The sequence below is a fragment of the Balaenoptera musculus genome, chromosome 2 (genome assembly GCF_009873245.2).
Source record: "Balaenoptera musculus isolate JJ_BM4_2016_0621 chromosome 2, mBalMus1.pri.v3, whole genome shotgun sequence".
NCBI classification, from domain to species: Eukaryota; Metazoa; Chordata; class Mammalia; order Artiodactyla; family Balaenopteridae; genus Balaenoptera; species Balaenoptera musculus.
This window is the reverse complement of record NC_045786.1, coordinates 160,567,713-160,594,233: the sequence shown is the minus strand read 5'-3', so window position 1 is coordinate 160,594,233 and position 26,521 is coordinate 160,567,713. Positions and strand designations below refer to the sequence as shown.

Here is a 26,521-nt window from a genome sequence, read left to right as displayed (position 1 = left end):
TCACCATTATTTCTCATCTGAATTACTGTCTCCTAACTAGTCATTCTGCTTCTACCACTGCCCCTTATAGACTATTCTTAACTCACCAGCCAGAAAGATGCTTTTAAAGTTAAACTGGCTCTGTCCCTTCTCCTCTACTCAAGACCCTCCAATGGCTTCCAATTTCATTTAGAGTGAAAGCCAAAGTGCTTGCAAATAGTCACAGCCCTATGTGGTCTGCATCTCTTTGTCCCATCTCATTGACCTCATTGCTTGTCACTCTTCAGCTGGCTTATTTCACACCAGCTATACAGCTCTTCTTGCTGTTCCCCTGGATCCACTGATCACAATGCCATGTCAAGGCTTTTGAACGTGCTGTTTTCTCCATCTTGATTGCTCTTCCCTCCTTTACCCACCTGCTTCTCCCTTATTTCTTTCAGGTCTCTGCTCACCTTATCAGTGAGGCCTTCTTCTCCAAAGTCCCAATCTCCCTTATCCTGCTTCATTCTTTTTCATTGCACTTATCACCATCTGATATAGTCTATATTTACTTATTTCTTTGCATTTGCTTATTGTTTGTCTCCTTCAACTGGAATGTAAGCTCTATAAAAGCAAACAGTAGGTGCCCAATAAATATTTGCTGAATTAATCACTGAATAAACTCTAGTGTACTAAACAAAATATGCAAAATGCCTGATTATTTTAAATTGGTGAATTTGGATTTTAAATTGGTGAATTTGGTTCAGTAAGAGGATTAATACATACATTCAGGCTTTTTAATTACACAACCTGAATAAAAAAAGAGATAATCTTATTTTATACATCTACTGTTCAGGAACTTGTTCAGTATGAAAATTTAGCAAAACTTTCCCATTTAGAGCCTAGTTAAAGAGGATTATTTGATCTAATGTCAACTGGGTAAAACTACCTTAATTCAAATGATTCAGATTTTGAAAGCCTATAAATATTGAACCAGTTTTCTGTGCTATAAAAAGTTACTAATATGATACAGAAGAAGAAATATAAAGCATAGAAATTAAAAAACTGGAAGGATCCTTAGAGATTATCTATCTTTCACTTTACAAAAGAGGAGGGAAAGACATAAAATGACTAGCCCATATAGCTTGTGTGCTATGGTGAAATTTGTCTTTAAAAATATATACTCAACACTGTACTTTTGCCTAAAATGCCTTTACCCTTCCTGTAAAATTATTCGAACCCTAAGACTCATTCAAAGATATGAGAACCTACACGAAGGCTTGTTGCAAACATAAAGGTCACAGAAGAGGGAGAATACGAAGCGCCAAGCACAGGGCCTGATAAAGACACTGTGCTCACTGGTGGCAACTGGCTCAGCTTAAGTCCCATCTGTTCCTACCTGTTGCACTAAGAAAATGTACAAGCAGAGAACAACCGTTGCCTGTGATCTTTCCCAGATTGCGCATAAGGGGCATTTTCCTATCTATGCTCTCATTCATTTATCACTTAGCATGCACTACTTGAAGCTGTTATTTTTTTTAATGCATAAATTCTCTCTCAAACTATAAATAACAATTAAGTTCAAACAGCAGCTTAAGAAAATACTAAACTTAGTTTATAATATTTGATATTTATATAATTACAATAAGACAAGCACAGGCTGTGATATTCATGCACTTTGGCTATTTTAAAGTATGCATTTCTTGATTGGACTCAAAGGCCTCAAAAGGTCTTAAATGGTATCTTTCAGAACGTTTTAAAATAGGAATTTCAAATTTTGTGGTCTGATTATTTCCTTAGTAAAGATTTCTAAAAATAGAAATATTTTTCTATGTCCATACCATATGTATGTACATACAAAGGGGAGATATATCATGATTCTATAATAATATGTCAATAGCTTTTCAGATACAAATAACTACCATGTTTATCAGTTAGCTATTAGGATACAAATAGTAGATAATATTTATCTGAAGAAAAGTGCCAGTTATGGTATTTTCAATGAATGATTCAGTAATTTTTAAAAAAATTTATTTTATTTATTTATTTATTTTTGGCTATGTTGGGTCTTCGTTGCTGCATGTAGGCTTTCTCTAGTTGTGGCGAGCGGGGGCTACTCTTCATGGCGGTGTGCAGGTTTCTCATTGCGATGGCTTCTCTTGTTGCGGAGCACGGGCTCTAGGCGCGCGGGCTTCAGTAGTTGTGGCTTGTGGGCTCTAGAGCGCAGGCTCAGTAGCTGTGGCGCACGGGCTTAGTTGCTCGGTGGCATGTGGGATCTTCCCGGACCAGGGATCGAACGTGTGTCCCCTGCACTGGCAGGCGGATTCTTAACTGCTGCGCCACCAGGGAAGTCCCTAACTCAGTAATCTTAAGAAGCTGAGGGCAGTGAGAATCATAGAATTCTAGAACTTAAACCTTGGCAAGCTTTTCAGTACTATCCAAATTTTTATATACAGGAAAAATGAAACCCAGAGTAGTTAAATAACTTATCCAAAGTTACAAAGTGATTTACTGGCAGAGCCTGGGCTCAACTGTAAGTTCGTATACTGAGAAATACAATACAAGCTTCTCTTATGGATGATTTTTAAAAGTTAGAAAATGCTTCCTCAAAACGCAGCATGTCAATACCCATTAGGAGGGTTACTATCAAAAAAATAGAGAACAAGTGTTGGGGAGGACGTGGAGAAATTGGAACCCTCAAATTGGACACTGGGAATATAAGATTAAAAGCAGAATTACCATATGGTCCAGAAATTCCATTTCTGGGTATATACACAGAAAAACTGAAAGCAGGGTCTCAAACGAATATTCGAACATCGATGTCTATAGAAGGATTATTCACAATTGCCAAAAGGTGGAAACAACCCAACTGTTCATTGACTTATGAACATATAAACAAAATATGGTAGTACATACATTGGAATATTAGTCAGCCTTAAAAAGCAAGAAGATTTCTGACACATTACAACACGGATGAGCCTTAAGGACACTGTGCAAGTGAAATAAGTCAATCACAAAAAGAAAAACACTGGATAATTCCACTTAAATGAGTTACCTAGGGAAGTCAAATACATTGAGACAGAATATAGAACGACGGTTGCAGGGTGAATGGGGAGTTACTGTTTAATGGGTGTGAAGTTTCAGTTTTGCAAGATGAAAAGAATTCTGGAAATGGATAGTGGTTATAGTTGTACCACAATATGAATGTACTTAATGACACTGAATTGTAGACTTAAAAATGGTTAAGATGGGGTCTTCCCTGGTGGCACAGTGGTTGAGAATCAGCCTGTCAATGCAGGGGACATGGGTTCGAGCCCTGGTCTGGCAAGATCCCACATGCCGTGGAGCTACTAAGCCCGTGTGCCACAACTACTGAGCCTGCGTTCTAGAGCCTGTGAGCCACAACTACTGAGCCCATGTGCCACAACTACTGAAGCCTGCGCACCTAGAGCCCATGCTCCACAACAAGAGAAGCCACCTTAATGAGAGGCCTGCACATCGCAACGAAGAGTAGCCCCCGCTCGCTGCAACTAAAAAGAAAGCCCACGTGCAGCAACAAAGACCCAACGCAGCCAAAAATGAATAAATAAATAAATAAATTTATAAAAAAAATAAAGTTAAAAAAATGGTTAAGATGGTAAATTTTAGGTTATGTGTAGTTTACCATAATTTTTTGTTTAAAAAGGCAATATGTTAAAAATTACCTACATTTGATGCTGGCACTCATGCTCAGTGGAACTGAGCAGTCTACTGCAGCTGAAAGAGAAAAATCAGTTGTTTAATAATATTCTTAATTTTTATAAATGACAATAAATATCAAATGCGAAAATCACAAAAAGTTCCAGAACTTGCACTTCCTTGTTTTGATTTTTATGCTACTTCTAGAGATGAAAAGTATCTTTGATAAAAAATATACTGGTTGGGATTAACGGCTCATTAGATACTGCAGAAGGAAATATTAGTGAACTTGAAAACACAGCAATATAAATATTCCAAATGAAACAGAGTAAAGACTGGAAAACAAATGTGCAGAGCATCACTGACTTAACCTACCTGTATCACTCACTTAACATACTTGTAACTGGAGTCCCAAAACAAGCTTGAGAAAATAAAAGAGCAAAATTGGCACACCTACATTATCTGATTTCAAGACTTACTGTAATGTTATAGTGATGACGGCAGTGTGGTATTCTAATAGACAAACAGATCAACAGAACTGAAGAGTAAGTCCAGAAACAGACCCTTGCATATGGTCAATTGTCTTTTAAAAAGTGCCAAGGCAGTTCCATAAGGAAAGGACAATCTCTTCAACAGATAGTACTTCAATATTTAGAAATCCATAGGCAAAAAAGTGATCCTTATATCATACCATATAAAAAAACTAACCCAAAATGGATTATAAACTTAAACGTAGGAGCTAAAACTTATACTTCTAGAAGAAAACACACAAGAAAATCTTAATGACCTAAGATTAGGCAAAGATTTCTTAAACAGGATATGAAAAGCATAAACTATTAAAAATTTGAAAAGCTGGACTTGATTTCACATATAACAAAATATTTTTCTTTAGATTTTTTAATCATTTAAAATATAAACTTCAGAAAACATGAACCAAAATTTAAAAACTTTAGCTCTTCTAATGATAAAATTAAAAAAAATTTAAAAGACACTGGTGAAAAACTGGTGGAATTCAAATAAGGTCTGTATTTAATAGTAATGTGTCAATATTAATGTCCTGGTTTTAATAATTGTATTATAGCTTTGTAAGATTTTGACATCAGGGAAAGCCGGGTGAAGGGTTTCTGTGACATTCTGTACTATTTTTGCAACTTTTCTAAACGCCTGAAGTTATTTCATAATAAAAACTTAAGAAAATGAAAAGACAAGTCACAGACTGGGAGAAAATATTTGCAAAATATGTATCTGACATAGGACCCATATTCATATAAAGAGAACTCTCAAAACTTAATACTAAGAAGACAAACAATCCATTTTTAAAAAATGGGCAAAAGATTTAAATAGGTATTTCACCAAAGAAGATACACAGATGGCAAATAAGCACAAGAAAAGTTGCTCAATGAAAAGGGAACCCCTGTGCACTGTTGGTGGGATTGTAAATTGGTACAATCACTATGGAAAACAGTATGAAGGTTCCTCAAAAAATTAAAAATAGATCTACTATATGATTCAGTAATTCCACTTCCAGGAATTTACCTGAAGGAAATAAAAACAGTAATTAAAAAGCTATATGCACTCCAATGTTCACCGCAGCATTATTCACAATAGCCAAGATATGGGAGCAAGCTAAGTGTCTACTGATAGACGAATGAATAAAGAAGATGTGGTGTACATATACGATGGAATATTACTCAGCCATAAAAAATGAAATCTTGTCTTTTGCTATAACATGAATGGATCTAGAGGGTATTATGAGAAGTGAAGTAAGTCAGACAAAAAAGACAAATACTGTATGATCTCACTTATATGTGGAATCCGAAAAACAAAATGAACAAACAAAATGAAAAGACTCAGATACAAAGAGTAAATGAGTGGTTGCCAGAAAGGAGGGAGCTGGGAATGGGGGGCAAAATAGGTAAAGGGGATTAAGAGGTACAAGCCTCCCTTTATAAAATAAATAAGCCACGGATAAGTACTACATAGCATAAGGAATAGGGTCAATAATATTGCAATTAACTTTTTATGGGGACAGGTGGTTAGTAGACTTGGTGATCATTTCATCATGTATGCAAATGTCAAATCACTATGTAGTACACCTGAAACGTAATATTGTATGTCAACTATATTTCAATTAAAAAAAAAGGAAAAAAAAGTTGCTCAACATCATTAGACATTAGGGAAATAGAAACTAAAACCCTATGAGATACCATTACATATCCACTAGGACTGCCAATAGGAAGTGTTGGTGAGGATGTGGAAGTGATGGAAATGAAAAATGTCACTCTGGAAAACAGCCTGGCAGTTTCTTATAAAGTTAAACATACACTTACTATATTACGCCACCATTCCACTCCTAGTAAATAAATTTATCCAAGTGAAATGGAAACATACATTCAAAGATTCTATGTGACTGTTTACAGCAGCTTTATTCCTAATTGCCAAAAGTGAGTCAATACAATCCAGATGTCCACCAACTGGTGAAGTGATAAACTAATTGTGGTATATTCATTAAATGGAATACTACTTAGCAATAACAAGGAAGAAATACTGAACATGGATTAGTTTCAAAAGTGTTAACTAATTGAAATAAGCCAGATCCAAAATGATACATATCGTATAATTCCATTTATATGAAATTCTAGAAGAGGCAAAACTATAGTGAGAGAAAGGAGAGCAGTGGTTGCCAGGAACTGGAGGGAAGAGAGTGATTACAAAGGACTAGGGAGAACCTTTTGCGACGATGAAAATGTTCTATACCAGGAGTCAGTGAACATTCTCTGTAAAGGAACAGAGAGCTAATTCTACAGGCTTTGCAGGGTGATATAGCCTCTGTCACACCTAGTCAACTCTGCCTTTTAGTGTAAAAGCCACCATAGACAATGTGTGAAAGAATGAATGTGACTGTGTTTATTTATGGATGATGGAATTTCAATTTTATGTAACGTTCACATGTTACAAAATATTATTCTTCTGATTTTTTTCAACCATTTAAAAATATAAATAGCACTCTTAGTTCAGGAGCTGTACAAAAACAGGTGGCAGGATGACTTGGTCTGCAAGCTGTAGTTAGCCCATCCTTCTTTTATAGCATGACTGTAGTGGTGATCATAAAAATGTATATATTTTTCAAAAATTTCAACTGTACACTTAAAATTAGTGCATTTTATTATATTTAAGTTACACCTCAATAAAGCTGACAAAAAGGAAAAAAACTGTAGTTACCATCTTCTCTGTGTAGCTTCTTTCAAACAAATTTGAAAACAAAAGAGAAGATCATAAACTTTTGTTATATTAAAATCAGCATCTAATTGCAAAAATATATTAGGAATAACAGGTAAAATGAAACAACACAGATATCACATTCAAATACAGTTAATAAAAATGGCATTCCGAATTTGCTAGGTATATAGAGTCTGTGGTTGGTATCTTACTACACCAAACACAAACCCATGGGTATATAATGTATTCATTTTTGCTACAGATTTACACTAATTAGAAGTGAAGCTGAGAAGGGTTTAAATTGGGTACAGAAAGTTAACATTTGCACGTTTTTACCTTTGGCTGAAAGGATTTTATTATAGTGAACAGCCATGTGATTCTTGACCAGTTGGAGGGTACTTAGTCTGAGAGAGGAGGAGTCAGTGCAAAAAGCTAAAAATTAAAACATATTTAATCATTATATTTAAAATTAATATAAAAGTCATCATGAGATAAACAAGTTACTGATTATTAAGCTCCTTTTTATAAAATGTTCTGAAGTTTAACCATGGAGATACTGACATTATATCTGTGATGCTGAATATGTGCTAGCTGTCACCTTGCACTGATAACTGATGAGCTATTCACTACTTTGGGTTCAAACCTCTCTAGGAATAAGTTTTACAAGCCTGAGAGTTTTGGGAAGAGATTGAGAAATATAATCTACCATTACATCTACAAAACTATTTCTTATCGACAGCTCTCAATCTCATAACTAAAAATGTTTAGCTGCTTGCCTGATGATAAAATAATGTTACCATTGTTAACACTTGAATACATGGAGTCTGGGAAATCAAACAAATCCCAAACTCCGAAACTCTAGGCAAAGATTCTATTCTGAGATGCAAACTTCTAATTTTATATCTGAAAACGAGACCTACAAATCGGTTTACTGCATTCTTTTTGAAGTATTAGGACTATCTTAAGACAAGTATAATTACAAAGAAATTGGATGACATTAAACTTCTTGACCTCATCTAAACTGTTAAAAGAAATCTTAGAATTAAGCATGTATATATGAGTATAAATGTATAAAATGCGAATGTAGGCATAACTTTTTTAAATATTAAAAAGTTTTTGAGAAGTAATACATGCATGTGGTTAAAAATTATAGCTAAAATGGCATGGACACATTGAAAAATAAGTGAATTTCCTGCCCTGACCCCTAGTCTCCTCTCCCAGAAGTATACTCTGCTACTTTTTTAATGTATCCTTCCAAGGAAATTCTATGCATAACAAAAGTATATACAATAATGATAATCTTGACACTAATACTACAACTACTACTAAAAACATTTATTGAATAGGTACCATGCATATATTGCTGTAAGCTCTTTACCTGTAAAAACTCATTTAGTCATTATTATCACCATTTAATAGACGTGGAAACTGAGGCAGAGATGTGAGTAAGGTCTTCAAGGTCACACAGCTGATAAAGAATGCAGTTTAGATGTGAACCAAGACAACCTCATACTTACAATCACTATTCCTATACCAGCTCTGCACATATATTCTTTAAAAAAAAGTTAGTATACGACATATTGTTCTTCATCCTGCATGTATCTTTTAAAACTAGTTCAAAATTTTTATTTAAAAATGGATTTTCAAAGTTTATGATTCTGCCTCTATGTGTATATATGCTTTATTACAAAGAAATAAATGAGGTAACGGAAAATGATTCTTCTTTCACATTTGGAGGATCAGCATAGAGGATTTTTCATGTAAATAAGGAAAGAAAGACTTTCAATTAGTATTTTGCCTAAAAACCCAGGCTTAAACATTTTAAGCTATAATTATAAAAATACTTTAAATGTACATTAAAATTTAGTTTAAAGGCTTTAAAACGTGAAAACATCTAAAGAATACAGATTCCGTTTTCATAGGATCTAGAAGGCCAATTGGATAAAGAGGCCCAGTTGGGTAAGTGTTTGCTCCTGATACAAAATGCATTTTTCAAGGGCTCTTTTCCTCTGCACAGCTTTTCCTTTTCAGTGATGTGTCTTTAACAATCTGCTAATCACCATTTTAACAAGGAAGGCATGCCTCCAGCCAGGGTGGTCGGCCAGCAAAGAGAAGAGCTGGGCTGGACCTGCAGCAGGGAGCACAAGGTAGTGAGGTCCACATGCAGGGCACGATGGGCTCCTAAATTCTCTAATCTCAAGAATTCCTATCATATGTAATTGTAATTGATAATATGAAGTTCAAATATTGATTAAATGAAGTATTTTTTCATGTTATATATAATTTACAAATAAAGGAAACACACTTGGTCAGTCTTTTAACAATCTTTTACCATTATAAGTACCTCACTTACCATTACTTTTGGTGCTCAAGTGTCCTTTAAATAGGCAGGGTGGACCATATCTGGGGAGGACAGAGGTTGCTCTGACTTTTAACAAAAAAACATGAATTAGGATAAATGAAACACAACTTTCACAAAGACACTACTGAACACATAAAAAATAATAAATTTATCTTTACCAAAATTGTTTAAAATTTTATTCAATCATATTACTAACCAGCAATGATATATCACACAAAAATTCGGCGGCCATAGATAAAAGGCTTTCTCTTTTAAGAAAATAAGTAATATTCAAAACAGGTGTGCCTTGAGGCTTAAGTTTCACTGGATAAAATGATAAACACATTAATTATGTTATTTGATATATACTGACTTTATTCAGTAAATCACTGACCTACTGGTTTTTAAATGATTTTGAGATAGAACACAACTAGATTTTCAGTTGATACATATGATTAACTATTTCAGTTAATCATAGGCTGGTCTGTCCTTAAAAATAATTTTAAGTAATCTTCTCACAAAGTAATTTGGTAAATTATAAATTATACAGTATAATATTATTATATATAAGTATATAAAAATGTCAGAATCAGAACTTAATGATTAAAGATGTCTTAAGGTTCATCTAGTTCAACCCACTTATCCTCTTGCTTGGATTCTATCTAAACATCTTATATTCATAAATTTATTTATTTATTCATTTATTCATTCATTCATTCATTATTTATTTATTCATGGCTGTGTTGAGTCTTCGTTGCTGCCCGTGGGCTTTCTCTAGTTGTGGCGAGCAGGGGCTACTCTTTGTTGCGGTGCGTGGGCTTCTCACTGCAGTGGCTTCTCTTGTTGCAGAGCATGGACTCTAGGCACCCGGGCTTCACTAGTTGTGGCACGTGGGCTCAGCAGTTGTGGCTCGTGGGCTCTAGAGCGCAGGTTCAGTAGTTGTAGCCCACGGGGTTAGCTGCTCCGCAGCATGTGGGATCTTCCCCAACCATGGCTCGAACCCGTGTCCCCTGCACTGGCAGGTGGATTCTTAACCACTGAGCCACCAGGGAAGTCCCTAAACATCTTATATTTAAAAGCACCTCTAGTGATGGAAAACTCACTATGTCCCCTAAAGTCAGTGTCTCATGTTTCAGACCAGATAGGCTGTCAGAAAACTAGATATATACTTTATCACAAAATAACTTCTCTCCCGAAAAAGTGATTGTGTTTTGAGGTGTAACCTCCAAGATAGGAAGGCTGAGTTACAGAGTTTAATGGAATTTATCATGCAAAATATAGTGTATCCCAAGACATGTTTTTTTTTTTTTTAACAGCTTTATTGGAGTATAATTGCTTTACAATGGTGTGTTAGTTTCTGCTTTATAACAAAGTGAATCAGTTATACATATACATATGTTCCCGTATCTCTTCCCTCTTGCATCTCCCTCCCCAAGACATTTTTTAAGTGGGTAAAATGGCCAGTCTGCTATCAGGTGGGCTTTTATAAGCTATAAAGGTGTGGAGAAGACACAAAGTCTGGAAGAAATATGATGTTTGAAAATAGAAAAAGAGGTATCGAGATAGTAGAACTAAAATCCAGGATCAGAGAACAAAGCCTGCCAGAACAGACTAAAACAAAAAATCTGAGATCAGAATACCCAAGAAGCTCCTTCTACATCATAGGCCAGAGAGCAAGAAGGAAAAAAATTAACTTATTTAGGACAAGAGAAGTCAAGGTGATACCACTTGACCTGGTAATGAAGACAGTCATGAAATTAGCATCGTTTTTGCCTGGAGAGAGAGACTAAACGTAAAAAGAGCAAACTAATCAACAAACTCTCAAGCAAACTTGATTTCTCCAGAGGGAAAAAAGTGTTGACTTTTTGCCTGCCCAGAATCCAATGCCCCTTTATCTGGAAATAGGACAGCAACCTGCTTGGGGAACCACTCCCCCCCTCTCTTAGCCCAGCTGGTTCAAGTGGATCCCACTGCTCAGAGGTGGGCATATCACCCCAAACTGGCCAGTAATGTCGACTGAATCACGAATGACTATGTGACCCAAGTCCAGCCAATGAAACATAATCATGGGGCTTTTACTGGAACTATTAGGAAATTCCTAGAACATAAATAAGCCTGGCACTACTGGTGGCCATCTTGCACAACACAATGGGAACCTGTCTGAGAACGAAGCCTACACAGAGGAAAGTGTAACCAAGACCAAATGAGATCCCTGGTAACATCGTCTGAGTATCGGGATCTAACCATGTTTGAAGCTCTACCCTCCCTAGCCTATTCTGTACATGAACTCAAAAAATCCTATTTTAGCTTAAGCCAGCTTGAGTTGGGCTTCTTCACTTGTAGTCAAATGCTAACTTACTGAATACTGCTAACTGTGCCTGGCACTGTTCTAAGCATTTTTTTTTTTTAAAGCTTTTTTTTTTTTTTTAATCTTATTTATTTTTGGCTCTGTTGGGTCTTCGTTTCTGTGCGAGGGCTTTCTCCAGTTTCGGCGAGCGGGGGCCACTCTTCATCGCGGTGCGCGGGCCTCTCACTATCGCGGCCTCTCTTGTTGCGGAGCACAGGCTCCAGACGCGCAGGCTCAGTAATTGTGGCTCACGGGCCCAGCTGCTCCGCAGCATGTGGGATCTTCCCGGACCAGGGCTCGAACCCGTGTCCCCTGCATTGGCAGGCAGACTCTCAACCACTGCGCCACCAGGGAAGCCCCCTAAGCATTTTGTAGAAACAAATTCACTTAATCCTTACAACAATCCTATGAGAGGTACTATCATTATCCCTACTTTATAGATGAAGCACAAGGAGGTAAAGCATGTAATTTCCCCAAGATTACACAACTACTGTGTGACAGATTTTGGGTCTGAACCTAGGCAGTCTGGCTTCTGAGTCAACCATTACACTATCTTGATAAATATAAATTGCTTAGGACTCAAACCATGCTCCAAGCTACTATATCATATGAAACAGGCTAAGAAGTATGTAGTTTACTTCCTGTATGCAGTTTATTCCCTCCAAATTCCTTTCTAATGTATGTGTGTTTCCCTTCAGTTCACAGAAAAAGAAAAAGCAGGTATATCTAGAGAAGTTAGAGAGCACAATGTCAGAAAGAATAAATGACAAAAGATAAATAAATTATAATGTTAGATGTCTTACTATCTTGTGCTCTTGAAAGAATCAAAGGTAACCTGTTAATGAAATCAAAGAAATTTAGAAAGTGCAATACTTTCAGTTAAAATTAAGTATTTTAGCTCTGGCTAAAATTACTTATGGTTTCCTATTAATAATTATGGTATAGGAGAACTGACTACCCTAGATCTCTGTTGAATATTACCTTTTGCTTAAAAACTCAAAATAAAAAACGATGTTTGATACTATATATTATATAATGTCCTAAAAATGAAGCTAATTAAATTGGGTAAGTTATAAAAATAGAAACCTTTTTACATTTTGACATGAGCCTGACTTTAAAAATAATTTAATTAATAAATACTGACACTTACTAAGTCTTACTAAGTCTATTATATTCTAAATTTTACATATATCCTTTCCCATGCTCCCACTTCTACCATGGGATAGTTAAGTAAAACAATGGCTCTAGGGTTTCACATTCATCACACCTGGATTCAAAGCCTGTTGTGCCACTTACTGTGACCTTGGCAAGTTACTTATGATCTTTTAGTTTCTTCACTGTGAAATGAGAATACCTATGTACAAGATGTTCTGTGGATTAAAAACCGTTAACTTGGGAATAGTTTCTGGTACACAGCATGAGTAATGATAGCCTATGTGGTAAAACTTCTGAAAACCATTAACAGCACTTTCGTTTGCTTTTTCTGGAACTCAGGTGGCAAGGTGTCAGAGTATACAGTTTGGTGATCAATAAATAGTTATCTCCTACATTTAGAACAGCACTTATTTTGATCAATGATTACATAATAGAGGCGCACTTGTATTCAAAGCAAGACTTGTTGCAAGGAACCATCTAGCAGCTTGGTTTAAAGGTACAGTTTAAATAGATAAGAACACTGAATTGGGAGAAGAGGTCTGAAGATTGCCTTATCTGCTTCGCTCAGAAAGTGTGAAGATGCAGATTATTTGGACTGGGCAGACTCCTAGAGATTTACAATTATATGGCTCCAATTGTTCCACAGTGATGTCCATTTTAACCCAGAGTATTCAGTCAAGGGCAGGTATATATAGTGACTATGGATTAGTCCTTTGCTCCTAAAACTGTAGCCAGCAACCCTGCATCATTTGGAAGCTTATTAGAAATGCAAAATCTCACCCCCCCATCAGACTTACTGAATCATAACCAGCATTTTAACAAGATTCCTAGGTGATTCCTATTTGCACAAAAGTGAGAGAATCCCTGGGTTACTCAATGGTGTATTTTTTGCGGGGGGGCGGGGACGGGGTTACCGTATGAAGGATTTTGTATTTACTGAGCACTTACAATGTGCCAGGAACTTTGTATGTATTATCTGCATTTAATCCTCAAGATTAAATGGGTGTTTTTACCCATTTAATGTAAAAAAAAAAACCATGGGTGTTTTTACCACCACCCAATGTTTATGGTTCGAGATGAGGAAACTGAGGCTCACCCCTCGGGAGTGCAGCGGGGCTTAATTTTGGGCCCAGGGAGGTCTGACTCCAAAGACCACATTTGGTTCCTCTGCCTCCGACCCCGAATTCAGGGGACAGGGCCTCCTGGAGTCAGGGCAACAAATTCTGAGCAAGAAGTGGACCTGTGAACCCCGCAAGCAGGGCTTCATCCCGGGCGAGAGGCCTGGGCAGCTCGGGGCAACACTCGGGTCAACACCGGCGACTAAGCAGGGGTCGGGGAGCGCCCAGCGCGCGGCCTCGACCCGCGCGGCCCCTTACCCGGACCCCAGACCCGAGGGTCGGAGAGCGGGCCGACGCGAGATGGCGGTCGCCCGCGACAGCTGCCCTTTACCTCTCCGGCTGCCATCCATGCTTAGATCCTCTTGCAGCCGCCGTGGGGACACTCTGGGTCCCCTTTGGTCCTTCCCGGGGCCGGGCCAGCCCCCGCAGCAGACGTTTGGCGAGAAAGAGCCCGAGGGCAGCGGCAGGGGCTGGAGACTGACGCAAAGCGGGCTGCTAAGTGCGGGTTCCAAGGCGCCGGGATTGTGACGTCACGGCGCAGGGACGTGCGCTCCCGCGGCCCCGCAGCCCCGCCCCCGGGGGTACCCGGAGAGGGCGGGCGCGCCGCAGAGGATGCGAGGGTGGACGGACTGGGCGGGGAAAGAGCCCCAAGCGTCAGTCTGTTGCTCTGGATCTCTGCCAGTAGTCCACAGAGCGGCCGCCTGTCAGGAGTCGAGCCACCAGCACCTGGCAGGCCTCATCCCTGCAGGAAGAGCGGGAAGAGATGGTAGTCTCATCTGGCATCCATGTCCCTTGGGTCCCGGAAGGAAATCAAAGTCAATTGTTGGTTGAGGTCAGGGTAACATTTAACCAGTTCCAAATAATTAAATTTCCAAGCAGTACGTGAACATTTGGATTAGTGAAAATCCTGGGGATGAAAAACATCTACATATTTATATCTTAATTCTTAACCCCAATAATCAGTTTGCATTTCCTTTCTGCTTACTGAGCTTCCTCCCTCCTCTTCCACCACCCCCCTCCGCCTCTTTTTTATCTTAACGCACCAATGTGTTTTCCTTTATGATGGAAGAGAGTTGCAACATGAACAAGGCGTTGATTTATCCGTGACTTTGAAGAATTTGTTTAATTTTGAAGCAGTTACTTTTGAATCCTTGGAAAGAAGAACAGAATGGGGCGGGGAGCATGGTAATGTGTCGCTTCTCAGCAGCAGCTCTATTGACATTTTGGGCTGGATTCATAATTCTCTGTCGGGGGGGCGCTGTCCTGTGCGCTGTAGGATGTTTAGCAGCACCCCTGGCCTCTATGCACTGCATGCCAGTAGCAACCCACCCACTCCACCCCTGGTTGTGACAAAAAATGTCTCCAGCTGTTGCCAAAGTTCCCCTGAGAGGCAAAATCGCGCGCGCGCACACACACACACACACACACACACACACACACACACACACAAACAGCTGCCCCCAACCTCCGCTGTAATGGAAAAAGTACTGGCTTTGGAGTCAGATATGTGGAACTTAATTGTGAGTTTTTTGCCACAGTTAGTTCCTAAATTTCTTGAATTAGTTTCCAAAACTCTCCAAGCCTCAAGCCCCTCTTTTCTAAGATGTAAGAGATGCTACTAACTTTGTAGTTGTAAGGATTAACACATACAGTGCCTGGCAAAATGAGATGTTCAGAAAATAAAAGTTTTCTCTCTTCTAAGACTTTTGTCTCGGAAGAACTTGGGTATCAGGAAATTCAGGCATAAGGGAGTAAGTCAGGAACACTATGAAAAGGAAAGGGGAATAAGCCAGAAATTCATCTGAACTCCTGATTCTCCAAGACTCTAGGGAAAGGAGAAAATGAGATTCAAAATCTGAGAAATGTGGAAGTGTGTGTGATGGTTCTGTGGCCCCCAACAGCAGAGGTCATTTAGAAGGGTGCAGGGGTAGAGAGTCAGGTGTTACCCAGAGAACAAAAACACTCTTGCCTACCTACTCATTAATGCTTGAAATCCCTGTCTAAAAACATGAAACCTTTTGTTCCACTACTAGCCTCTGGAAAATATCTTGCATATAATAGGCCTCCAGTAAGCATTTGTTAGATTGAATTAGAACCAAAACATAAAGGGCACACGCCCCTGGGAGAAGCAACACAGTGACTTGACTCACACAGAGGTGATGCCAGCTTCTCTTGTGAAAGTAGATTTTGGGTATCAAAGGTAAATTTTAGTTTCAGATAGGAAAGGGGCTCCACGATTAAGCGAGGACAGCAAAGTGGGAGAGGGTTCTGAAGACTATATTGCTTGCTATCCAACTTCAGCTGAAGCCATCCTCATTTCATTATTTTTCTTTTAAGTATTTTATTCCAATTCTTTCAAGAAGTGGACAATAGGGTCTTTTTCTCTCCAATTTTAGCAGAGAACATATTATCATAAGCGCAATTTAATTTGTCCTTGGCCTTCACTCTATGTGTATAAAGAAGAGAGGGAAGATCCTTTCTGGTTGCTGTACCCAGGAGATAACCCATGATCGTAGGCAGATGCATGCAGCTAATATGGATTTATTGTAGATTTAGCTTCCAGGAACACGCTTCCACTGGGGAATCACCACCAGCTGCAATTGTCTTGGAGAATAGACATTCCTGAAGACCTTTTGTTGAGTATTTAAACATGAATTTCTCATTGTTAAGAAATTATTCCAATGGTACATTTTTGTTATTGATATCTGGAAGCTTGTATATCTGTATTTTAGAAGGAAAACAATTTTCTCCCTTAATGCGTTGCTATGTTTACTTTTATTATTGAGTTTCTTCTTTTTGTCTTAGCTTGTCAGCTCAAAACTAAGACTTGTGTTCAGTTGCAATAAATATTCATAGCCTATTTTTCTATTTATCTCTTTAATTCCCTTTATTAGGCAGGTGGCTTTTATTCTTCTACTCTTATTTAATGGTTTAATCAAGCCTATTTTTTTAAGCATGTTAAACATGAGGTTTATTTTAAGTACGAGTCCACTATGTGTTATACTGACAGCAGATACAGGGCCAGAATAAGTTTGTAAATATTCATACACGTGTAAAAAAGACTGCAACTTACACATACTTTCTTTACTTGATTGAAAGACTTCTTATGGTACATAAAATGCTTTCTGTAGTTGATCTCAGCTTTGTTCACACTGAAGTAAGTTGTATCCAGGTTTTCTAAGCTCAAGACTGCTCAATTGCTGCTGCCGCCGCCACCGTTGATTTGTTTTCTTTCAGGATCAAGGTGGATACTTTCATATAAAATCTTGTTTTTAATTCCTTCTCTGGCAAGTCTTTCCTGGATTCTTAGCTTTGCATAATTATACCTACAATGGAACCAGCATCCTAAAGTCACCAAGATAAATCCTCCCACTCCAACATGATCTTCTAATTCTACTGGTTAACAAAAAATGTCCAAAGCCAGCCTCAACAGATCCTAATGAACCGTATAATATCGAATCCCGTGCATAGGGAATGTTTTCAACATCTAAAATTCCTAGGAGCTTAAACGGCTTCCCCTTCCTGGGCTCCCCGGGCTCCAGCACAGCCGCCATGGGGACGGTCGGTGCCTTTGCCCCTAATCAAGCCTATTTTTAATTAGATGAGTTTGAAGCCCTTTGGAAATGGGGATATAAATAAAATAAACTATGTATTATTACATACCATAAAATATAGCCTAATACATATACTATATAGTTTGTTTATTCTATTTTATTATATATTATTTTAAAACATATTATTACATTTACATTTAATCTATATCTTTATAGATTACCATTACTTGTATAATTCAGAGGATTCCTGGAATTTATATTTGTCTGCTTGGCCATGCTCAGTATCATCAATAAAAATTATCCAGTAAATGCAGTGAAAGCACCAAGAGATAAAGGCCAAGATAATCTTTTCCCATTCAATGGCTAATTATGAACATATTTTCATCTTTAAAGTCCCTGAAGGACAAAAATGAAGGACTTTTTTAGGGAATTTTTTTTAAGGCATACCTATCAGGGCAGAGAAAAGAAATGAAATTAAATGATGAATGTGCCCTATATGTTGGCCACAGTCTCAAAACAAAATCCCTTAGGTTTTGGTGGAAACCTTGGAAATTTGAGCTATTGACTATTTCTCAGTCATTCTCCAATCAAAATACTGTAGCTATTCATTCATCTAATAAGTAAATGAGAAAATGGAACTTCAGAGCTTGGCGGTATTAGCATGTTATGAAGTAATGGATTAATTTGCTGTTTGTCACTAGAGGGGGCTTTAGGAAAGTTTTAAGCTGCATCTCTATGAGGAAGACAATCAAGCCATAGGAGGAAATATTAACTTACAAATCTTACTCAAGGAGTGTAAGGAGTGAAAAGCATTTTGAAACATGACTTCAAGGTAGAGCTTCTCCAAAAATAGTGACACATATACCGAGTTCTTTCTTGAGCACAGGAAATTACTGTATTATCTGAAGGCCCTTCATGAATAAAAAAATCTTCATCATTGTCAACCTATAACTTGATTTTTCTTAATTTTATTGTTAAAGCTGGAGAGAACAGGAATGACCATAATTCTCTATAAAGCAACATGTGCTTAACAGATAGAAAAAAGGACAGATAGACAAAAAAAGAGTGATAATAGGATAAACTGATCCCAAATGACCATTTTGAGTTCTCATAAGAAAAAGAACTCTGATATCTGTACACAAATATCATCTTGTCCATAGAAATTTATCAGAGCTGTAACACCACAGAGTTCACTGCACTTTTTACACTCCATTCCACACTTTATTTTCATTTTTCCTATATTTTAAAAGAGCACAAAATTATGACTCTGGAGGTAGCTTAGCTGGCTTCTTGTTACTAAGAAAAGAATCACTCATATCGTGACCCTTTGGAAAGGCTGCCAGAATTGCAGATATTAAGCCAGCTAGTAACTGTAATAGTCCTCCAGAGCTCCAATTTCTCCCCAGCTGTGTTCCTTAAATCTTTTTGTCCAATTAAGAGAAGAAGTCTCTGTGAACAGAACTTAAACATTCTATGGTTACTAAGTAACCTGTCCCTATAGCTTAAGAAGAACATTGTATCTATTTTTCCACTGCCAATCAGTTGCACACAATATATCTGGGTGGAGGCTCAGACTGAAGTTTTGATCATCTCCACCTAATGCATTCTCTGTTTACAAGTGGCTTCACCATTAAAAAGAAAGCAAAGCAAAAAACATAACCGAGCTGTTAGTTTATCCTGATATTATTTCTTTCAGTTAAAAAAATACAGTTTGGAGTTCTAACGATTAGTGGATTTCTGGGAAGTTGCAATAAAGCTCCTATAGGTGCATCTATGAATCACAAATAGCCACATAAAATCAGTTAAAAAAAAACTGAGTTTGTAAGCCACCAATGAAAAGCATCCTTTTTTAATGCCCTACCTAGTTTTCCTAAGGGATTCAATCTCCACTCCAGACAAAATGAAAGACAGAAATGAAGGACATTCGGGAATATTTAAATTTAGATTGCATTAATTATTTCTTTATAATTTTGAGCAAATAAGCTTAGACAATGGAGATGGGGATGGGTTACTGACCCCGTCAGACACGCTCAATCTCTGACTTGATTGGCTGAAATGTAAGGTTTCTCTTACGTTCTTTGAGTCCTTCCATTTCCTGCTCTGCAAACAACTGTTCAGTGTTCATTGTGTTTCGTGTTTTAAAACAAAAATCGAAATTCTCCAACATTATGAAAATATGTAATGAAAACAGCTTCTTGTTATGTAACATTGTGTCCACTGAAGTTTATACCCATAGGCAACTTTAAAGAAAAACATTATGAGTCAAGAAATGAATACAGGAGACCTTTCCCATAGTGAAGCCACAGTCTAGAAACTTTGGTCATGGGCTGGGCACAGAAAGATTTCCTCTGTTGTAAAGATTTCCTTTACAACATGCAGAGTGGAGCCTTACGTAAGATAACTGGACATATAAGGTAGAATAAGTGATGCACTGAGTCTTATTAATTTACTTTCTAAACAAGGCTGGCAGTAGACAAATATTTTTCCTTGTATGTCAGAGAATGGGGGGGGCTGGAAGGATGCCAGTAATCACCAAGCCAAGAGCTTCATCTTGCAGAAAAGACTGCTAGAGCCCAGAGCACATAATTAGCCCATGCAACTCAGCTTTCTGACTCCAGATTTAGTGCTCATTCCACTAAATCAAGAAACAGGCAGATAACCAGACAATTATCTCAGTGACATTTCATTATGTATGTTTGCTCTTTTATGCATGTACTACCTAAAACAATAGAAAATTTCTTTTATTGTGCAATCATGAACACATAAATGGAAAAGGTAAATGAGAATTTGCTTAAGTCCTTTGTCTTAGGCAAACCTGTACTTAAGCTGTCTGAGAGAAATGCAAATATGTATATTATAAAGTCATACATTTTTCTAAAATACCAGCATATATGATTCTTCCAAAATGAAAGTGAGCCCAGTTGAGCCCAGTTTTCTCCTACCCTGGAGAAGTTTACTTTACCATAATCCGGAGATAATCTGTCATTCACATGGAGTTTAGGATCATTTTTCATTGGAGAATTAACCCCTCAGAAAGGGTAGCTTTCCTTTTGCAAGGATGGCGGAAGAGACTAACATTCATGACTCTCCCTATAAACTAAAAACTGCCATACATTATTTCAACTAATATTAATGAGCACCTACTATGTGCAAGGCCCGTGCTCTTCAGCTCACATTTCCCCCCTTAGAACCTACAGGACACAACCCTACCTTCTCCAGGTCATTTGCAACCCCTTCAGTGATCCTCTGGGTTTTACCTGCTTTGAACAGAATCACTGAAAGCTGGACATCTACAGGACTATTATAAAGTGTCAGGTAACATAGAATAGCTATTAAATGTGTGTTGGAATCTACTTACTTTTGAGTCCTGGGTCTGCTGTTTCTTGGCTCTGCAACCTTGACCAAGGGCTGCATGTCTTCATCTGCAAAATAACAATAATAGTGTCTACTTCATGTGATTGTTGTGAGAATGACACAAGATAATATAATAGCCTTCCACAGTGCCTGGGTGCCATAATTTAGGTTCCCCCAGAAGCAGACCCTGAGGCATGTATTCAAGTACAGGTAGTTTATTTAGGAGGTCGTCCAGTAAACACCAGTAGGGGGTACATAAGTGACACAGAGAAGGGAAGGAAGCCATAAAGAGATGCTATCAAGCAAGTGGACGAGGAACTCTGTGAAACAGTACAGGACACGTCGGGGTTATTCTCCCCGAAGGTCGGGGAGCTGGGGTATTTATCCATCACCTACTGTCAGTCTTTGTCTAAGGGCTACTGGGGGTGGGTGGTTAATTCCCCATGGGCGGGTAAGGTGGGTTTCAGTATTCAGAGAAAGCTCTGGGCAATAAGGGGCAGGTGCTGACTGTTGAAGTTGGGATTGGCGTGCAAGGAAGTGGCAAGAGCTGAGGACTGACAGTAGCCATTCAACACACATTTACTCTTTTTGTGTTTAAATGTTCTTATTATTAAGTGACTTATTACATTCTTTTCAAATTGAATATGCATGGCACAAAGAAGGCATTTGTTATGGACACCTGTTATTTGTGTCTGCCCAGCATCCTTTCCCTTTTCTTCCGATGGGAAATGCATCCCTTGTCCTTTGGGTAATACTGTCTTGATCCTCTCTCCTTTCCAGGCCCCTCTCTTCTCCTGCCCCTCTGTTATCACAGGAAGGGGGAACGTGACCCTGGCCTGGCTGGAATATATCCAGCCAGCTGCTTCAGGGATTGGTTCAAAGGTGGGTGCGGAACCCTCATCAGCATCCCATCTGATCAGTGTCCTCGCTAGGACTTAGCTGCTAGAGCTGTTGGTACTGATTCTTTCTGCTGGGTCTGCTCAGCTGGGTAGAGTTCTGGGCTGCTGACAGCTATGTTGCTTCATTTGGAAAGCATATGTGTAACAGATAAAGAGATAGAGAAGGGTGGTATGGGGGGGAGAGAGAGAGAGAGAGAGAGAGACTGTGAAGACATCATTTGAGCCCCCAAATACAGCTCTGGTTGAAGTATTGAATATTTGAACTGGCCTTCAAGTTATATGAGCCAATAAATTCTTTGCCGTCACTTGCAATGAGTGAGTCCTAACAGAGCATTTAATACGTATTTGTAGCATTTCGTGCTCTAAAATGCTAAGACTTATCTTTTAATACGTCACGTTAAGTGTAAATTCCCAAGTAATTGTGAAAGCTGCTTAGCAAGATGTTGGAGACAGGTGTGTACTGACAGTATCTTTATATTCCAGAAAATTCTTCCCCTCATTTGAGGTTTTAGCATTTCATGTCTCAGTCACATCATTAACTAACTTTTAAAAAAAATAAATTTATTTATTTATTATTATTTTTTTATTTTTGGCTGTGTTGGTTCTTCTTTACTGCGCGTGGGCTTTCTCTAGTTGCTGTGAGCAGGGGCTACTCTTCGTTGCATGCTTCAGGCTTCGTTGTGTGCGCAGGCTTCTCATTGTCGTGGCTTCTCTTGTTGCAGAGCACAGGCTCTAGGCGTGCAGGCTTCAGTAGTTGTAGCACGTGGGCTCAGTAGTTGTGGCTTGTGGGCTCTAGAGCACAGGCCCAGTAGTAGTGGCACAGGGGCTTAGTTGCTCCGTGGCATGTGGGATCTTCCCGGGCCAGGGCTCGAACCTGTGTCCCTTGCATTGGCAGGCAGATTCTTAACCACTGTACCACCAGGGAAGCCCCATTAACCAACTTTGAATTGCCCCAGGAGAAAGTTATTTCACTCCTGAGCACATCAAGAAGAAAGTCTCAGTTTGAGACTAGTGTGGTTTTAGCTCCTCTCACCTTTGCTAATATCTCTTTCTAACAAGTACTGAAGCTCTAGCTCAGGCCATAGCATTTGAGGGAATCGTTTTTTTGCCTTTGTTGTGCTTATTTACGGCAATTACTACCATCCTTCCAATTATAATTGAGGTATTAGTTTTCTTTAAAAATGTTTAACTTAAAAAGTGAGTAAATTCCAAGGAAAACTATAAAGTAAATAATAGTCTGATGGTGTAACAATATGGCAAAAGTCGTGGGTGGCATTTAAAAGACTGAAGTTTGGGAATTTGAGGGAAGCATTGGCTTATTATAATGTATCCCTGCTTCCACAGGGAAAAGAGAAAGGCTAGATAGACAAGGATCCATTCAGATTTGCGTAGGCTAATTCTCTGATGTGATTTTGATTAAAGGACACAATTGGCTTATTGGGGAGTTTCAACTCATTTGGGGGTAAAAACATAGAAGAATTTTTTTTTTTCCCAGTCACTGTTTTCACCTGTGCTCTAATGAAGTCCCTTCCCCACTGGGTCACAGGGGCTCTTAAAGACACTTTGGCCTGGTTCTTTAGCTTTTTGTCATTTTTGGTAATAAAAAGCACGTTCAGTTTTTAAGACTCAGTTCTGCTTTTGAAATAAATTGTAACCTTTTGTCAGATCTAAGGCTCTTCTCTTCCCCTTTCCCAGAACTGGCTAGACTGGGGGCTCCAGGGGCTGGTACTGGAGGTGCACTTGCAATGAGTGAGTCCTAACAGAGCATCTAATACGTATTTGTAGCATTTTGTGCTCAAAATGCTATCAGCTTTTATATACCCCTTCTCCCTACCTCCTTGTCCTGGTTCCTTTGATACTGAGGTGGAGAGGCAGAAGGAATGTCTTTATTTCTCTCTTCTTGCATGGCTGTCTCTGTTCTTCTAGCTCTTCGTCTAAGAGCTCAATGTGAAGGAGTAGTGGCTCCAACATGCCTTTTAATATTTTTGGCCACACCGTGCGGCTTATGGGATTTTAGTTCCCCAACCAGGGACTGGACCCGGGCCCTCGGTAGTAAAAGTACACGTCCTAACCACTGGACCTCCAGGGAATTACCTCCAATATGCCCTTCTGACGGCATTTTAGTCCCAAGCAGCTTCCTCAGATGCTGGTAATATGCTGCAATACTTGACTCCAAATGAATCCCATCTGACTGCGTCCTTCCCCACTGATTCACTGCACCTGCCTGTTTGGCCCCTGCTGTAGCAATCCCCAGCCAGACTACAGACTCCGGTTGCATGGACTTGCAGGTGCGTGTGGGATCCTTTTCTGTATTTGGGGGGAACTAGAACTATGGGAGAAGTGCATGCCCCTGTCTGTCTGACTACCCTCCATCCTGCCTTGTCTCCTTAATTCATTCCCTTCTGCCTGGATCACAGGGACAGGTGAGCAGATTCACTGGCTAACAGACATTTAACCAGAGAGTGGAATCAGAATACCCCTTTCTTTTCTTTTCTTTTCTTTTTTGTTAAACATCTTTATTGGAGTATAATTGCTTTACAGTGGTGTGTTAGTTTCTGCTTTATAACAAAGTGAATCAGCTATACATATACATATATCCCCGTATCTCCTCCCTCTTGCGTCTCCCTCCCACCCTCCCTATCCCACCCCTCTAGGTGGTCACAAAGCACCGAGCTGATCTCCCTGTGCTATGCGGCTGCTTCCCACTAGCTATCTATTTTTACATTTGGTAGTGTATATATGTCCATGCCACTCTCACTTCGTCCCAGCTCACCCTTCCCCCTCCCCGTGTCCTCAAGTCCATTCTGTATGTCTGCATCTTTACAGAATACCCTTTTTGTAGGCACCTATGAATTCACCAATGAATGATTCTCTTGGGATCTGCCTCCCTTGGTTTCCAGGAGTGGGAGCGGGGGGGGGGGGGGGGGGGGGGGAGCAGCAGCTTTTCCTTTCCTGACGACAAAGAAGAGAGACAGGGAATGGCTTCTCCTTATAAGAAATGCCCTCCACCAAAAGGTGACTTCTTTTTTCTCCAATCAGCCTCACATTTTCTTGTTGGTGGATGTAGTATGCTGAATGATGACCACTCAAAGATATCAGGTCCTAATCCCTGGATCCTATAAATGTTATTTTATAAGGAAAAAGGGTCTTTGCAGAAATGGTTAAATTAAGGATCTTGAGATGAGGAGATTCACTTGGATTATCTGGGTCAGGGGTCCCCAATCCCTGGGCCTCGGACAGTTAATGTTAACGGGCCGCACGGCAGGAGGTGAGCAGGGGGCAAGTGAGCTAAGCTTCACCTGCCGCCCCCCATCGCTCACATTACGGCCTAAACCATCGCCCACCCCCCCGCACCCCATTCGTGGAAAAATTGTCTTCCACAAAACCGGTCCCTGGTGCCAAAAACATTGGGGATCGCTGATCCAGGTGGTCCCTAAATACAATCACAAGTATCCTTATAGGAGGAAGGCAGAGGGAGATCACTCAGACAGTAAAAGAGAAGATGATGTAAAGATAGAAGCAGAGATTGGAGGGATGCAGTCACAAGCCAAGGAATGCCAGCAGCCACCAGAGGCCAGAAGAGGCAAGGAATGGATTCTCCCCTAGAACCTCCAGAGGTAGTGAGACTCTGCTTTCGGCCCAGTAATACTGATTTCTGACTTCTAGCCTCCAGAGCTGTGAGAGAATAAACTTTTGTTGTTTTAAACTACCCAGATTGTGGAAATTTGTTATAGCAGCCCTAGGAAATTAATATAGTGGGATAGGAGGCTCTTTGCTGAAATGATGCCTCTCACTGACTGTCATCAAGACAGGCATTTCTCAGAAGTAACAATGTGGGGACCTGTAACTTTTTGTTCTGATTTTGGGTCTTTAGTTCTGGGTATAGGGAGCCCAGGAAAGAAATTCCACTAAGCACTTAACACCATCCTGTTCCAAAAAAGAACATCACCATTAACTCCCAGCATGGTCATTTAAATTTTTTTTTTTTTTTTGCTTTTCCAGGTGATTGAGAATGTTGGTTTTCATTTATATATGACAAACAGAAGATTCTCTCACAAATTATAACAGAAACAACTATTTGATCCCAAATAGTCGATCTATTTTCCCTTATATAATAATAGGACTCCCAAGTTTTAGCTGGGCCACGTGGAATCAAACTACAATTCTCATCCTCCTTTGTAAGTAGGAGGATGACAAAAATTTGGTTAGTGTGTAAAGTAGAAGAGATGCATGCAACACTAGGGCTGTGTCCTTAAAGCAGAGAATGTGCCTTTCTTTTTCCCTTTGCTCCTTTCCAGTGGCTGGAATGTGGATGTGATGGCAGGACCTGGAGCAGCCATCTCAGACCATGAAGTGGCCCTGGGAATGAAGGCAATGCTCAGCATAGAAACAAGCTAGAAGGAGCATGAGTCCCTGACACAGTGGCATTTCATACCAATCCTGGAGTCAGACTTTCATAACAGAAAAAACTAAACTTTGGCGTTTTCTGTTACTCACTGTTATACGTACTCGTAGCCAAACATAATTAGAATTTTTGTAGACTTCAAACTATACTATGGAAATGGATTCTTCTAGAAAATAACTTTTTTGAGCCCTTGGAATAGTCAATCAATTCGAAATGTCTACCTGGATTAGACTGAAATTATAACAGTATTTTTACTGTTATATATATGGGTATTTTCATTATTTCTAATATGAGCAATTTGAGAACTGACTTGAAATAAACAAAACCCACATTCAAATTTTATATAAAGGTTGCCTTTTCCACACTGTATTCTCTGTTCTTGGTGTCATCCAGAATAATTGTTTTAACATCTCCAAAGATTTGGCTTATGATAGCATGGAAACATTATAGAATGAAGACATGAGATGGGAATCCTTGAGTTACATGGTGTTAA

At 39.1% G+C, this 26,521-nt stretch overlaps 1 protein-coding gene and 1 pseudogene across 4 annotated transcripts in view; both read right to left on the bottom strand.

Moving 5' to 3' along the window:
* The window catches only part of SPATA7 (spermatogenesis associated 7), a 34,460-nt gene extending 20,136 nt beyond the window's left edge, over nucleotides 1-14,324 (bottom strand). Inside the window, exons 1-4 of one of the 4 annotated variants that reach the window (XM_036844227.1) lie at nucleotides 14,148-14,324; nucleotides 9,209-9,283; nucleotides 7,192-7,287; nucleotides 3,667-3,714 (exon numbers count right to left, since the gene is read on the bottom strand). In XM_036844227.1, the coding sequence (XP_036700122.1) occupies nucleotides 3,667-3,714; nucleotides 7,192-7,287; nucleotides 9,209-9,283; nucleotides 14,148-14,166 (238 nt within the window). In that variant the 5' untranslated portion in view covers nucleotides 14,167-14,324. The remainder of the gene's footprint in view (nucleotides 1-3,666; nucleotides 3,715-7,191; nucleotides 7,288-9,208; nucleotides 9,284-14,147) is intronic. The other 3 variants (XM_036844228.1, XM_036844229.1, XM_036844230.1) reach the window with 3 other exon arrangements.
* A 2,685-nt stretch (nucleotides 14,325-17,009) lies between these two features.
* On the bottom strand, nucleotides 17,010-17,370 carry LOC118889939 (annotated as a pseudogene).
* Nucleotides 17,371-26,521: the final 9,151 nt, after the last annotated feature.